Here is a 15528-nt window from a genome sequence, read left to right on the forward strand (position 1 = left end):
GAAAGATGTAGAGTCGTCAACTTTTTTGAAGGCAAGAGATAGGCCTAAATAAAATGTTTTTAATTGTGTACTAGTTTAATGTTGAATATTATTTATGATTTTAGCTTTACCATAATTATATCACAGACAATCTTCATTATTATAATTCCCATACTTGAATTCATCAATCAATAAACTCTGTTATAATTACATAAAATTTTGATTTTCCATATCATATTTGCTATGTTTGAATAAACCAACAGTTGGTAACATGTAAAATGTCAGGCCTTTTTTTTTAATTGTTAATTTTACTATTTGGTAACATAACCAGTTTGAAGTTTTTTAAGAATCTTTTCAATCTTGTTGATTGGCATTAAGTATAAGATATTAAGCTTGCAAACTCTGAGAAATAAAATAAATAATTCTTTGCTAACTCCAAGTATTACAAAATACATTTATATAATGTCTGACTATGTATCTACCAGTTCTTAAACTGATTTTTTATCTCTTTCACATAAGTTGTATTGAAAGTCTGTGAATTATAATATTATTTATATATATATATTTTAACCAATTACCAGATATTTTACCAAACATGATTAATTCCTACAGAAAGATGTTTTAATAATTACTAAGTTATTAAGCAGAATAAAATTGATTAATGTAAAACAAACTCAGTAACCAAAAACTACTACTGTAATATGAATCTTAAACAAAAATTAAAAAAAAAGTTTTGAATTTCTGGATAAACCAAAGTTACCCCAAACTACAAACATAATAAATAATTGATTTAAACAGTAGTTTAAAATTAATTTGATTTTAGCTTTGGCCATGAAAATAAACAAAAATATAGTATTGTATGTACTAAATCAGATATGTTTGATATTTAATACGTTGCACAAGTGTAACAGAAACCACCCTTTCTTGACATGCCATTTTCTCACCTTGAACGATATAAGAAGCAATTAGTGCAGCCGTGTTGTCATTACACTGTAAAGCTCCTTGAGCAAGGTCTTGCTTGATTTGAAGACTAAAAAGGTACCTTTTACATAAGATAAAGAGAGTATTAAGAAATTTATTATGGATATACCATATGCCTAACAACAGAACATAAATATTGTTTCAATGAATTACCATGATGGTTGCCCAGCTGACTTGTAGATATTACAGATCTTACATTCCATACTCAAAATTCAACGGAAGAAATTAATGACATCCATGAAAATTAAAATTACAAAATAATTCAAGTAAAATTTATTATCACTTAGATGAATCTATTAATTCACTGATAATACTAGATTTATAAAAAATTCAAATGAAAAGCTTACTAAGAAAAGTAAATAATTAATTTTATTGTGATATTACCAGGTTGTTCTAACTATGCAAAACCTTTATTTTTTGGAAGTTACGTATATTTCAAAAGTTTCTTGTACTTTTGCATCTGTTTCAATAATAGTAAACTGGTTCATTCTGTGACATACATAAAACCTTATCACCTCTGAGTTATAACAGACTGTATATAGTGTTGTTCTAAGCTCACACACATGCACAAAAGAAACCAGTTTCCACCTGATTAATTCAGGAGTTTAAAAATTATGGAAAAGTAAAATTGAGTTCAAAGTGGGATAGCCATCCCAATTTTCAATCAACCTTTGTTCAAGAATGTTTGTGCTAGATACTTGTGTAGGTCTAAGAATAATGTTATTCAAAATCATATGATAATTATAAAAATAGTTTATAATAAGCATTTGAAAAACATAAATTACCCTTTAATAAAGTTTCTAATCTTTTTTATGGAAAGAATGATAACTCTGTTTCTCACCTACAGAGTCACAGGAAGGTAATATTTTTCTGTGATAGAAGAAAAACTCAAACATACCCTTCAGAGAAGTGTGTATAATATTACATGAATCAGATGATGTGAGTGAAACAGTATTACAGTAACACTGCCATTTTTTTTTTTTTTTGCTCCACAGTATCTTGGTCTTTTTTTATGATTTTGGTCCTGGAAATTTTATTTTTTTTAAAACGTCTTGGAAACTGAACTCTACACAGCATGTTTAAAATAGATAACCAGCATTTATTATCCTTCTCTCATCATGAATTCCCAAGATTTTCAACAAGGTTTTTAAGCATTCTAAAATCCAGTATATAGTTACATATATGCAAGGAATAAAAATTACTCTCCTATAGTAAATAATGTTCTTCATCAGTTTCAGACTTGTCTGAGCAATCCCAGGAGATTAACAAAATTTCTTATGCACTAGTGAAGAAGAAAGAGACTTGAAGCTGAATCTAGGAATGGAGATGAACCTATGTAGGCATATTCCCTTAAAAGTCAGTGGTAACTTGCACATGGTTTTCCACAGATTTGTTGACCTCTTCTCCAAGGACAAAGGTTAGGGTTATGTTGAAAAAAGCAGTCTTACAGAAAAAAAACATTTCATCTTGGGTTAAAATTTAAGCCATCAGTGCGATGCTACATTTTCATTTCTTCACCATTCCTCCTATGCCATCACAAAGGTTTTTGCTATTTGGAGTTGCAAACATGTTGATTCCAACTTGGAATCCAGTTTGTGGTGGCATAGACTGATGGAAATGTATCAGTTTCTTCAGTGGTCATCACAGCCATCACTGGAGTAACATTCGTTTTTTAAATCAGGAAAGAGTAACTATTACAGATATATGTTTTAAAGAGCCACTGATTATGCAGAAATTTAAAATATCAAAACTTGTAACTGACCAGCAAATGCAAATAAATATTCTTTGATTTGAATTTAAGCAGAAATGTGCACTCAAAAGCTAAACAAAGTCTGAACAAGCAGGTTACTGCATTCCTGAGAAAACTGATTGGAAACTGAAAAGAAAGAAACATTAACACTCTTAGGAATTACCAGCAGCCCTACTAAGTCTGTGTGAAAAGAATAATGTGTCTGAATCCATAAGCCATGATGTGATTTGACATAAAAATACGTAAAATGTCTGTTTTAAGGCTGTTGATCAGTCTTAGAATAAAGTTTTTTAACTGTATACCAAAAACTTTGATCATTAAGAGTATTTAATTATATCTACACAAGGACCTTGAATTTTAGCATTATAATAATGGACAATAATGTTAATTTATTTAGGGCCAGTTATGAAGCAAGCCTGGAAGGGTTTTATACTAAATGAACAAAACTGCACTAGTGATCATACTCTCACTTAAAGTACACTAATTAGTTACAATAAAAAACATTTTGTGTTTGCATTTTTTGTTCCTTATCATTTTCCTGTGAACAATGTGAATTAATCTAGATAAATAAAGTATTCGAATAGCATTTAGAGAGCATGATTAGAATATTACTGAACTTTTAAAAATAGTATTCATATATTTAAAACCATACCTGGTATATTCTTCTTCCAGGTGAGCTGGATCGGGAGTATAAAACTTCACACGGAAGTACATTACAGGATTAACAAGTGGCAATCCTAACTGTTGACACATAGGTTTATTATGGTCCAGCCAATACTATAAACCAAAAAATAGATATATGAACATAAACAATCATAACAAGCAAAACCAATTTTACAAAATAATGCCAATCATTCTCCAAGTACAAAATTCTGCAAATCAAGCCAATAATGATCAGTAATGTGATCTAAAATGCAAATGACTGGGCATTGAGTCTACTACATACATATATTGGTATACCATAACATTGTCTCAGCTGTCACTTTCAAGTTAATTACAAAGATTAAGCGCTCCAAAATGTACACGAATTCTGAATATCTCTCAAAGATGGCAATAGTATTACTCCAGGTAGTTATAGATCAATTAGTCTTACATGAGTTGTGGGAAAAGTTTGTGAAAGTCTTATAAAATATGATTCGCAAAATCATTTAATAAAGTTTAAATTTTGTTGGAGAGTCAACACAATTTAACTAAGAGAAAATCTTGCCTTACTAATCTATTGAGATTATCTGAAGAGGTTAAGATTTATCTAAATGAGGGTAAAGGTGTGGAATTGGTGTATGTGAATTTTTAGAAAGCATTTGACAAGATGCCAAATGAAAGGGCTGTTAATAAAATTACCCCTAAAGGTGTGGGGGATGCATTAGCCCATTGGATAGAAAAGTGGCTGGATGGAAGAAAGGAGAGAGTTGTTACAAATGAATTAATGTCATAAGTGAGTACCTCAGGGATAAACGTTAGGATCTTTGCTTTTTTTTATTTAGATCAAGGACATTGATGAAGGAATGATTAATAGATTACTTAAATTTGCTGATGATATTAATGTCTGAGAATGTCATTGATTTACATTATTGGTGAGTTAGTGAATAAAAACCATGCAGCTTTAATTATGATAAATTAAAGGTAATGGATGCAGGATATCATAACTGAAATCATAAGTACAATTTTGATGGGAATAACCTTAACAGTGTTATGAAAGGAAAGTGTTTAACCAGTTTAAGTATACCTGGACAGGCTCCACTCACCACAGAGTGGGATCCAGAAAGAAAAAGAAGGACATGCCCCTGAAAAATAAGAGGTATATATATATATATTTAAAAGTAGCTTACCCAGTCACAGTCTCACAAAAGAATTAAAGATAGCAACAGGTGAATGGCAGTAGCCCAACAAGGAAGAAACAGCTACCCAAAGCAGAGAATGGGAGATGAACATATGAAATGTAGTCCCAGTGCTACAGACAAAACCCTCCAATGGACGACAGAGTAGACGTGTAGGGAAAAGGGAAGGTGTATGAGTGGAGACATTAGGAAGTGATGACAGGGGGAGAAGGAGACAAGGAATTAAAGGCCAATCAAATCACAGTCCAAACCCAATGGGTAAGGGAGAACAAAGAAGTGGAGTAAGGGAAGGAAACCATGGGAAATGGAGTCAACATAAAGAAGCCTTGAAAACAATGAAGCAACCCACAGCATGTACTGGATAGAGAAGATAATCTGAAGAAGAAGAAATGTGGAAGATAGTAAGAAACGAAACAGTTCAATAAAATTTACCACATGAGCCACTAAAATGTAGGTTAATAATATGGTTCCAGAACAAAAGAAACAAATCGAGCTGAAACAGCCAAGAAAACCAAAGCAGTGCTGCCCAAGAAAGATCAATCAGAAAGATCTGAGGCGGAGTGACATGGATGAACAAAAATGTGGGGAAGAACACTGATGGAATGAGAAAAAAACTAATGTTATAAACTGGAAGTAAATCTATCTGAACTTAATGACAGTCAATTCCAGTTGATGATGAACCAGAGATCAAAAACAAAAGAGGTAACTAAGTGGGTAGTGATAAATATTCAAAAACTTCCCATGTAGGAGTACCCCATAGAAGGCAGAGCCACCGAAAATGAGAAGATTGAGAGTTCACTCGTAGAGAGAAAGTGTGGTGGGAATGTAAAGTCAATTAGTAAAAAAAGAACAAAGCATCTGGAACACAACCCTCCAGGAGATGTATGTCAAGGTTTAAAAAAGAAAATCATTGTTTACCACACAAGGAACAAGAATGAGTGTCCCCTTGGCAAGTGATATAAGCCACCACCGTCAAAAAGTCTAAATGAAGCAGGATTAGTTAAATCAGACAAAAGAAAGAGAGTGAACTAAAGCACCTTGGACTGGCAGAAGAACCTGAGTGTGAAGGGAATAAGACCTTTCCTCTGTAGACCATTGTCCTGAAGCCTCCTACTGATCAGAATGAAACAAAAGAACAACTAAAAAAAGTGTATTGAAGTGTAAAAACATAACCATACTCCATATTAAAGAGAAATGTATTGAAGTATAAAAACATGACCATATTCCATATTAAAGAGAAATGTTTGAAGTATAAAAACATCACTATACTTCATACTGAAGAGAAATGTATTGAAGTGTAAAGATGTAAAGCAACCTCTATCAATGATAATTTATATTTATAGGCTGAATGACCAATTATTTTCATTTTAGATCATAAAAATGAGGGGCTAAGTGACATTATTTTATAATAGAGACTTTATCTTATCATAGCAAAATACTGTAAAGTAGAATTGTCTTTTAATTGTTTTGTGCAGTGTACATTTACTTAACATGCACAAATACACACACTCAAATACCAATGACAAAATTGAAGCACAAATTTACAACTAGGGACTTCTCTGACTACCAGTGGATTTATTTTTTTTATAAGTGGACCTAATAAAAATTAGCATTTAATAATTTGTAAGTACAGAAATTGTCAAATAGTAACAATATGAAATTTCTTAGTTTTATATTTATTAAAATGTACTAGAAAGAACCTCATCTAGTATTCTCTTACATTTTTGAATTTTATTCCTGATGATACTAAAACAATATTTTGCTAATTATACCAGTTGATGATAAGCACTTTGATGTTAATACTAAAATCAAAACAACTAAAGTTACAAGGATTTGTTATATATTCTGGTAAGTATACATAAGGATTAATTTAGTAATTGCTGAAGAAAATGTACACCGATAAGTACGATAAGTAGATAAGTACGTATGTAATAGTGTATATTTTCTTTTAACTTAATGTTAAGTACATCTGACAATACAATACTTTATTTCAAGTTTAGATCTATGGATCATCATGCAGTCTATCATTGGCAGTCTATTGTTTTTAGGTACAAAGTCTCACTAGGATAGACTCACAGATATTCTCAAAGGCCTTGAATCTTGATGTTGTAGAAATGTTAAAGTGACAATCTTTAAAACACTTTAAATGTTAAAAAATAAAATTTTTGTTTTATCATCTAAATTATCCTTATATATTTTTGAGAAAACAAATCCATTTTACTTTCTATATTGCATAGCTGAAATTAACAAATATAACCTTAATTAAAACAAACAGTAAATGCTTTTATATTACAAAATGTTGATATACATCTACTACAACAATACCCAGTTTTTGTCTGGCCTGAAAATGTGTGCATCTGACTATCTAAATGGGCATATGTGCACACTTCCTTTCAATGGATGTAAGTAAAAGACTGATGTAAATATACTTTAGTAGACATTTTGTAGATATATTATACATTGTGTACAACAATATTCTAAAAACTTATCAACAATTTCAAAAAGGTTTAATGTTAAATCACAGAATAACATTATAAAGTTACTTATTGATAGTATTAAATAAGGTAAAATTTAGCCCTACCTAAAGCAAAAAATGTACTCACTTAATTATCATTAATTTAATTCTTTATCAAATATAGGCCATACTTAATAAAGGCTTCACTAATGTTAGGCCTAAGACAAGTGGACAGATTTCAGTGTCTGCAATTAGAATTATTTTGTATTATTCTAGAAGTCCTGTATTTAAAGAAGTACTGTTGCAATAAAGACACTGATTTAACTGCAAATGTTTTCCAGGTCTCTGCTAGCAATTTATTATTCGTATTATGCACTATATTATTTAATAAAAATATTCCTGTACAGCTTGTATGTATGTATGTTTTTCTTATAGCAAAACCACATTGGGCTATCTGCTGTGTCAACCAAGGATAATCAAACCCTTGATTTTAGCACTGGAAATCCGTAGACTTATCACTGTCCCAGCAGGGGACACAGCTTGTAAGACTATAACAACTGATAGCACTGCTATGGTAAAAACTTATTCCTGAGTGTAACTATATAACTTTAACAGACACACACACTATGTACATGTAAATGAATCTCAAAAGTATTAATACGAAAATAAGATAATTACTTGAATTATGTATCATTAACCATTTGCTACTACAAAAGTTACCATAGCAATAAGGTAGACCACAATATAAAATTACAAATAGTAATTTCGTACTAATACTCCAGTAGAAATATCACATTTCCAGGTGAATTCATAATAGTATTTCAAGTTTTGTCAAACACTATTAAAAAAAAGTTTCAAAAATATAAGAAAAGGCTTCAATACATTTTTTCAGTGATCTAGACATTTAAGTAAAGAAAAAGGCTATTGTTGGGTATCTTTAACAAAATTAGCATTTACCACATACCAGTAAACAAAAAAGGTATACACAATTTTTCTTACAGTATTGTTTTTGATAAAAGTGCATTTAAAGTGTGAATGATAATTTTCTATTTAAAAACTGAGAAATAACTAGCTCAATGTAACATAAAAAAGTAAACTAAATACAGAGGCTGAGTGCATTATATTGAAACAAATTTGGAACCTCACCATGCTGTTACACTCTTAGTTACTATGCCTTGCCATGCTTTATCAAATGACTGCGCATAGTAACAACAGCCCTGCAGCACAGTTTCCATTTCAAAGGGCTCCAACCTAAGGGTTTCATGTCCAAAGCACTTATTCCTGCTTGCTTTCTATAATCCATGTTTAGTATGAGGACAATGGTTTTCCAGTGCCCATTTTAACAATTCAATCACACATGCCTGGTAATTTGGATAGTATGTCTTTGTATAAAATAGAATGAATACCCATTTCATTCTCCAGCTGATTGAGGTATGTGATAGTTAAACATATATTTAGTGGACACAAGTTGTGTACACTTGACTTGTGTTGCTTTTCAGACAGAAAGACTTTTTGATTATTTTGCATAGATTCTCACCAGATACAAAATGCCACACTTTGGTTACCACAGTAGCAGCATGACTTGCAGGTTTCTTTCTGGTCTCTTTATATTTCAGTAATATTAAATAGAAATGATATCCCTTTCATTGATCTGAGTGCATCTTCATGATCTGAGTGTACAAATATTTTAAATCAGAAATGATTGTTGAAAGCTCTTCCCAAAATCAACCATTTTTCAGTAGCATCATACTACTTACAAAATTCCAAACAATGTAAAATTTTGTTTTGATATATTTCTTTCCATCGTGATTTTATTTTGGTTATGGTTGTCACACTCTTGATAATTTACATATTTAAAATTGTTTAAATATAACATAATCAACCCTCTGAAATGTGCTAAGATGATGAAGTTGATGTAAAAACAAAAGTTACAACTACTAGTTGTACACTGTATGTAACCATGCTTTGATTTTAACATCACAGAAAAAACAATCTAATGGATAATGTGTTAAGATTTCTTAGGACTGATATTTAAGTCTATTAAGATATTGATCTGAAAATGTCTTTTCACTTCATAAACTGATTCATGTAAAAAAAGATATAAACTACTGAGAACACTCTAACTACTAAAACTGTAAATCCAGTGTTCTCAAATTTGGTAGCCCACAGAATATCTTTAAATTCTACAACATACAGTGTCTGATCCAAATTGCATTTGGATATATAAAAAACATGGATATTACAAAAATATTTTAAAACATTTCCTGAATATTTTTGTTAAATGTATATTCCATGATAAAAATGTGTGAGATGTATACAGTTACACACGTACAACAAACACGTATTAAATTATAACTTATAATTAAATTTTGTTCTTAAATATTTTGAGTTTTTCTTGTCCTAAAATTAGACATTAAAATTATTACTGTAAATACATTCAAAATTAATTGAAAATATCTTCCCTTGGAGTTTTTCAACTACAGAATAATCATGTGATGAATATTTATTAACAAAATATGGTATCAGATTTTTGATATTACAAAATGTTTTATTTCATCATTCTTCAAGTTTGTAAAAATTCCTATTTTGAATTTCTTTTCAGATTTCACATTATGCATTTTACACTGTAGAGAATATCAATTTTATACCAGAATATACTCCATTAAATTTTCAAACTCAAGAAAAGGTCTAAGTAAGAATTCAAAGAGGTTAATATCTAGAAATTAATGAAAATTTTCAGAAAGGTATCATTAGTCATGAGACCTCAAACATTTGTGACCACAATAAAATAAATTATAGTTAAAAACTACAGTTATTTTCTTGACACATCCCTTCCTACAAAATACAATCAGCTACAACACAAATATTTTATGAATGTATATAGAAATATCAGTGTTTATACTTTGGAAGTTTTAAAACAATGACCTAAAATTAACATACACATACCTTTGTTTCACTAGAATCTGCATATTCCAAGCCAAAATAATCTACTTCTAACAGGCTGAGCATCTTACAAACTTGTTGAAACAAAAGATTTCCTGTTGCCTTGTGCTGTGAAACAAATATGCTGTGATTAAGAATTTTCTGTGATGCTTAGACAATTAATAAATTACAGAATTGTCATGAAATACATTTTCATTGTAGATTGGAGAACTTAAGTTATTCTGTGCTTTGTTAAAGGCACTTTGCAATAAACTAATTATATGTATTTACATAAGGGAAAACATTATGAGGGAAAATTACCCAATGCCATTACATGTACATGATGTGAGAAAAAATATATATGAAGAGTGTTCAAATAAGCAAATATCAGATTAACCAATAAATGTATGTTAATATAATATATAATGATCTTTACTTCACTTGTGTGTTATATGAATAACACTCATTGCATTCTTTATATGTAAAAATTCTAACATTATGCTAAGAAAATCTTACTTCACACAGTGTCTAGACACATACATGTGAACTCTTAAGCCTAGGTATTAAATTAAAAATACATTTTTTAAAATGTGATAAATATGAAAAAAAAACAGTATTATAATAACCCATTTAAGTTTCATAGTAACATAGCTAACAAAAATATACATGTGACGTGTTTGTGACATTGTAATGTTACATTTAATTGAGTAAAATATTAATACTCTAATGTATATAAAAATTTATATATATTGAAACCTCAACAAATAAAATTAAAATATTACTGTTTTTAACCTTAAACCTTCATAGCTTATTCAATTTGCTAAAAAGTTTCAGATTTCAAGGTGTATGGGAAACATTACTTTCAATGAAACAAATGTAATTAGAATGTTTTGACTAAATAACTAAAATAATATACAATAAGCAAACACCAGCTTATTAACTGTAGCAAAGAAAAAACAAATATCAAAAACGTCACACAATAATTCATCCCAGTTTTGTTTTCTTCTATTTTTATATATTCCTGGACAACCATTTATGATACAAGTTTTAATCATATTCTTATCATAGCACTCTTTAGAGCTAAAAACAATGAAAAGTATTTTGAGGTTCATTATTTTTTGTTACATTAATATTAGAAATGCTGATGGGGTCCAGACCAATTAACTTTTTAAATAAATTTTTTTTATAAAATATTTATGCTAGAAAATGCTTAAACAAACATGAGTTTGTTAATTATGGGATCCATAATAGCATATAAGTCATACAAAAATAACATCAAGCAATACTGCATCTAATCTTACTATGTTAAATCACTCATTTTCTCTGTACTTTACAAAGGAAATTAATAACATACTCCCACTTTTTGGAGGGACCAGTTCTTTACAATGAATTTTGTGACAGACAAAAACATAAAATTTCTCAATACAATGGATAATTTATGCTATAAAAACAAACTGGTAATTTCAGGATTAATTAATCATTTTGATGTGTGTTCTTAAATTTACTTTGAAATTGTGTAATGAAGAAGACTTGCAGAGATAAAATAATCCTCTGACAGATAATAAAACAACACATTTTAAGGTATACATTCATAGACAGACTATAAAAAGAGTAAAAATTATGCAATCTGAAAAAAAGAAGATCAAATATTTCTAAGCCCAATGACTAAAATCACGTTACTCACAGAAAGATGAATGTATAGATGTATTTAATGCAGCATTTATTATTTTAAAGCTCGTTGAGATATAGTTCAATATTTTGTAGATTTTATATTACCTGTAGTCCATCTGGCAAACAATATATGTGCATAAATAATTTAAAAGGACTTAAAAAATTCACAGTGTTTCATCAATTATGCCAAAATTTGTCTTAGACACTTTCTTAGAGAAGCAGTTCATGTTGGCTTCAAATTTCAAATATCATGTGTGCTAACCTACTCCTCATGTTATCACATTGCATAATTAAAACAAGAAAAAGAGGTCATTTTGAACAATCACATAGCAAGACCTCAGCTCAAGAACTATAATATGATGCCCAAACATTTGACATCATGAAATACTGCATTTTCTGTGGGAACAAATGCCTATCACAAGACCTAAGACAGCCTGGAAGGTGCTGGCCAGTTTTTCTGTGTCAAAGAACTGGCAGGCATGGACAAAATACTTTCAGAGAAAGTATACTGAGAAAATGCAAAGAAAGATATGACATCCTTGGGAAGAGTATATGATTTGGATTATGGGAGCTGCTGATGCTCAATGTCACATAACTTATAAGTAGAAAAAAAACAATTCAAGCAGCACAGGTAAATGCATTAGAAACATGGCAGAAATAAAGAAGAAGGTTCTGACAATATCACAAATACAATATTCACTAACAGTAACAAGAGTTGAGAATGGACTTTGGTTGAACTGTACGAGATTTATTTGGAAAACTTGAATTTTGACATAGATGCAAGGATACCAGTTTTATATTCCAGAGAGCTGATTATGGTACTGTTCAGCCACTTTGTTGATACTCTAGTAATAATTTCTTGATGTGCTACTATTATTTGCATTCATGGTGCAGCATCATTTAATCTCAATGTTATGATAGCTGATAATGAAGAAGAACCTACAGTAGATAAAACATCTCAGCAAATCCACTCCAAGGTCAAAGTGATGCTAAAACCTGAGGAATATGATCTAAATAATTTCAACACTATTGTATTTAGTACAAAAAAAAAGTTTCAAATGGTACAACTACAAATATGTCTCTTAGTCTAAAATAATCTATTCAGCCTCACAACACATAATAAAGAAACCAGACCCAAAGATGCACAACTATTTGGCTTCTAAAGAGGTCAATGAATTGTTGTATGAGTATGGGTATAACTTAGTAACAACTGTTTAGGTTCTAAGATTTTAATTTCCTATGACCAAATACATTGAAGAGCAGGATTTCACAGCTCAAGGACTGAAAAATGATGATCCAATGTGTACCTGGTTTGATAACTATCAAAGCAGTATATACAAGGGTAAAAGTGACCATTTTTATATTCATGGTGGCCATTATAGATTTAGGTAAATAAAAAAAAACTGCCCAAGGACATATATTGCAAGGATGTCACCAAACAGATTCTGTTTCAGGATCACCAATAGTCCTATATACACACACATACAAAATGCTGTATATATCATGAGAATGAACTTAGGGTATCTTATGCAAAAGCGACTAAAAACAGATATTTAAGGTACACCAAAAAATGTGGTCAATGAATCTGTTGCTATTACCCTACAAAAATACTCAACAATTAAATCTACTAAATCTCACTTAATTTAATTCATTATAATCACTGAAATCACCAGTTCTATAATAGCATCAAATAATTCATATAAAAAAGGAACTCTAATACGTTTGAAATTATTTATAATTGAAAGATTACTTAATAACCAGTACAAATGATATGACTAAGGCTACAAGTCAAACATTTAAAGCAAATAATAAAACTTGCTGTCTTTCAGAAAATAACAAGTACTGGGTAATTTTACTTTTGGTTACACATGAATTTTTTTACTTTACTGACAGAAACACTCAAATACTCAATATAAATAGTTCTTAGTTTAGCTAATCATTAACTGATAAAACAGTCATCCTAACACATTTCCTAACCCTTTCAGTACTGTTGGGTTATATTCTTTCAAGTGAATGTTTGTGCAGGACTGGTGGGTCAATCCATATACCACAAAAATATATTGAACATGCAAGACACTCCTGCTACTTTCACAATAGAATGTATGTGGAACATTTCTCCATGAATTGCCACTTGAACACATGTAACTAAACAACAATACCTGTTGGGACATACATGTCCCATATGTAAATTTCAGAACATGTGCATGGGAAAAATTTTCAAGAATGCAATAAAAGCATTCCTTGTGTGTATCCTGTCATTTATATGTACTTATGCTGTTTATATTTTAAGAATAGAAAAGACATATACTGAAATGGTAAATCCCTTTTTACCTGAGATAACAAATACAATCATTAAAAAAGGTATGAATTTGTTACAGTATATCAGGAGGTACAGATAATGAATATTAACTGGTAATACATTTCCACTACTTAACTGAAAACTAATCTAATAGTGTGTGATTTGCTTATCTTTATATTCTACTCTTTATTGGAACTAGAATGACTTGAAATTGGGTAGAAAAAAAAAAGAGCTAAAAAAAAACAATTCAGCTATAGTGAAATAACATTCAAATTGTTTGAGCTCTCACTCCATCTTTCTAATTCGAATGAGTAGACGTGCCCTCTGCAACATTTGTGTTAACTGTGATCTTTCGTGTCATTACTGGATTAGTAACAGTTTTTACATTATGAATTTTACCACTTCAACAATACACCATGTAACGAATTTGGTATTATGTATTTATTTTAATATCAACGTTGTTTAGATTAAGTTTATATTTAAAAACATACATAGCTTATACTGTTAAATATGTATTGCTAAACTCCTGCCTATTCTCCAAAGTTGTTAAAGATTTTGGAGTGTAAGAATTAACAATTTATGTATGTACATAAATGCTTAAATTTTTATTGTTACGTAATCTGAATTTTCTAAAAAGCTTCCACACCCCTATAAATATAACCAATGTGATGCACCAAAACAAAAGTATCTATTATTAGTTTGCTATAGTTAGTGTGCTATAAAATTGGAAAACTTCAGATATTTGACCAGGAGCATTTACAGTTTGAACATTACAAACCATTTAACTTCAGTGGATTCACATTGGACATTAGTACTTTTACGAAAACATTACCTAACTTCAACGGTGGAAAACTCGGCATGTGTGGCTGGTGAATAACAAATGCCAAAGCTAGCTAGCTCCCTGTTAAGTGAATTATACCTATGTCAACTTGTAATTAACTTGCTCATAGTGAACCCTTGATAAGATATCAAGGAAGTTCCAGACTAGAAAGAAAAATTTATATTGCTTGTAAGTTTGTGAAAGTTTTTTTTATAAATCATTGTTTGTAATAACTATTGGTAATAACTGTTATTGTAAATTGTATTATTGTGTGTATATTAAAATGTATTTGTGTTAAAAAAACTGTGTGTATCAATCTTGTTGGCAAATATCATAAACTGACTATATATCGGCTTTTACTCAACTACTAAATCCAAAGTACAATTTAACTACTAAATTTTGATTTATCAGTTAACTCAATTTCAGGCTATTTGAAATTCTAATACGTAACAACCAACACATCCGTAACGGTAATAGCTCACAAAAAATAATGTCATTTTAAACTTAAAGTACTTTTTCTAACACCATAAAGGTATAGATTAGTGTGTATCTATAAGAAAATTGCATTATCATCACAATCGTTACACTTACAGTCTAATTCCAAGTGACAAACTGCATAACTTAAAACAAAGCAAAGATTTCGTCAGTGTGTACATCTATAATACAGACATGGTGCAACATCAATAAGAAACTAGTTTAACCAATCTGGATAAAATCAGCCAGTCTTTATTTTCCCAACTTTAGTCACATCACGCTGTCATACGAATCCCTGTGGTTTTATCCTAATGTAAGACAATCTACATAAATATTAAA

The 15528-nt window shown here is 30.0% G+C and overlaps 1 protein-coding gene across 1 annotated transcript in view; it reads right to left on the reverse strand.

The window, feature by feature from the left end:
• Positions 1 to 12973, reverse strand: part of LOC106464476 (band 4.1-like protein 4A) — a 22991-nt gene extending 10018 nt beyond the window's left edge. Inside the window, exons 1-4 of the mRNA XM_013924619.2 lie at positions 12904 to 12973; positions 9950 to 10095; positions 3363 to 3487; positions 924 to 1021 (exon numbers count right to left, since the gene is read on the reverse strand). Of these exons, the coding sequence (XP_013780073.2) occupies positions 924 to 1021; positions 3363 to 3487; positions 9950 to 10095; positions 12904 to 12973 (439 nt within the window). The remainder of the gene's footprint in view (positions 1 to 923; positions 1022 to 3362; positions 3488 to 9949; positions 10096 to 12903) is intronic.
• Positions 12974 to 15528: the final 2555 nt, after the last annotated feature.

The sequence above is a fragment of the Limulus polyphemus genome, unplaced genomic scaffold (assembly GCF_000517525.1).
Source record: "Limulus polyphemus unplaced genomic scaffold, Limulus_polyphemus-2.1.2 Scaffold1662, whole genome shotgun sequence".
Classification (NCBI taxonomy): domain Eukaryota; kingdom Metazoa; phylum Arthropoda; class Merostomata; order Xiphosura; family Limulidae; genus Limulus; species Limulus polyphemus.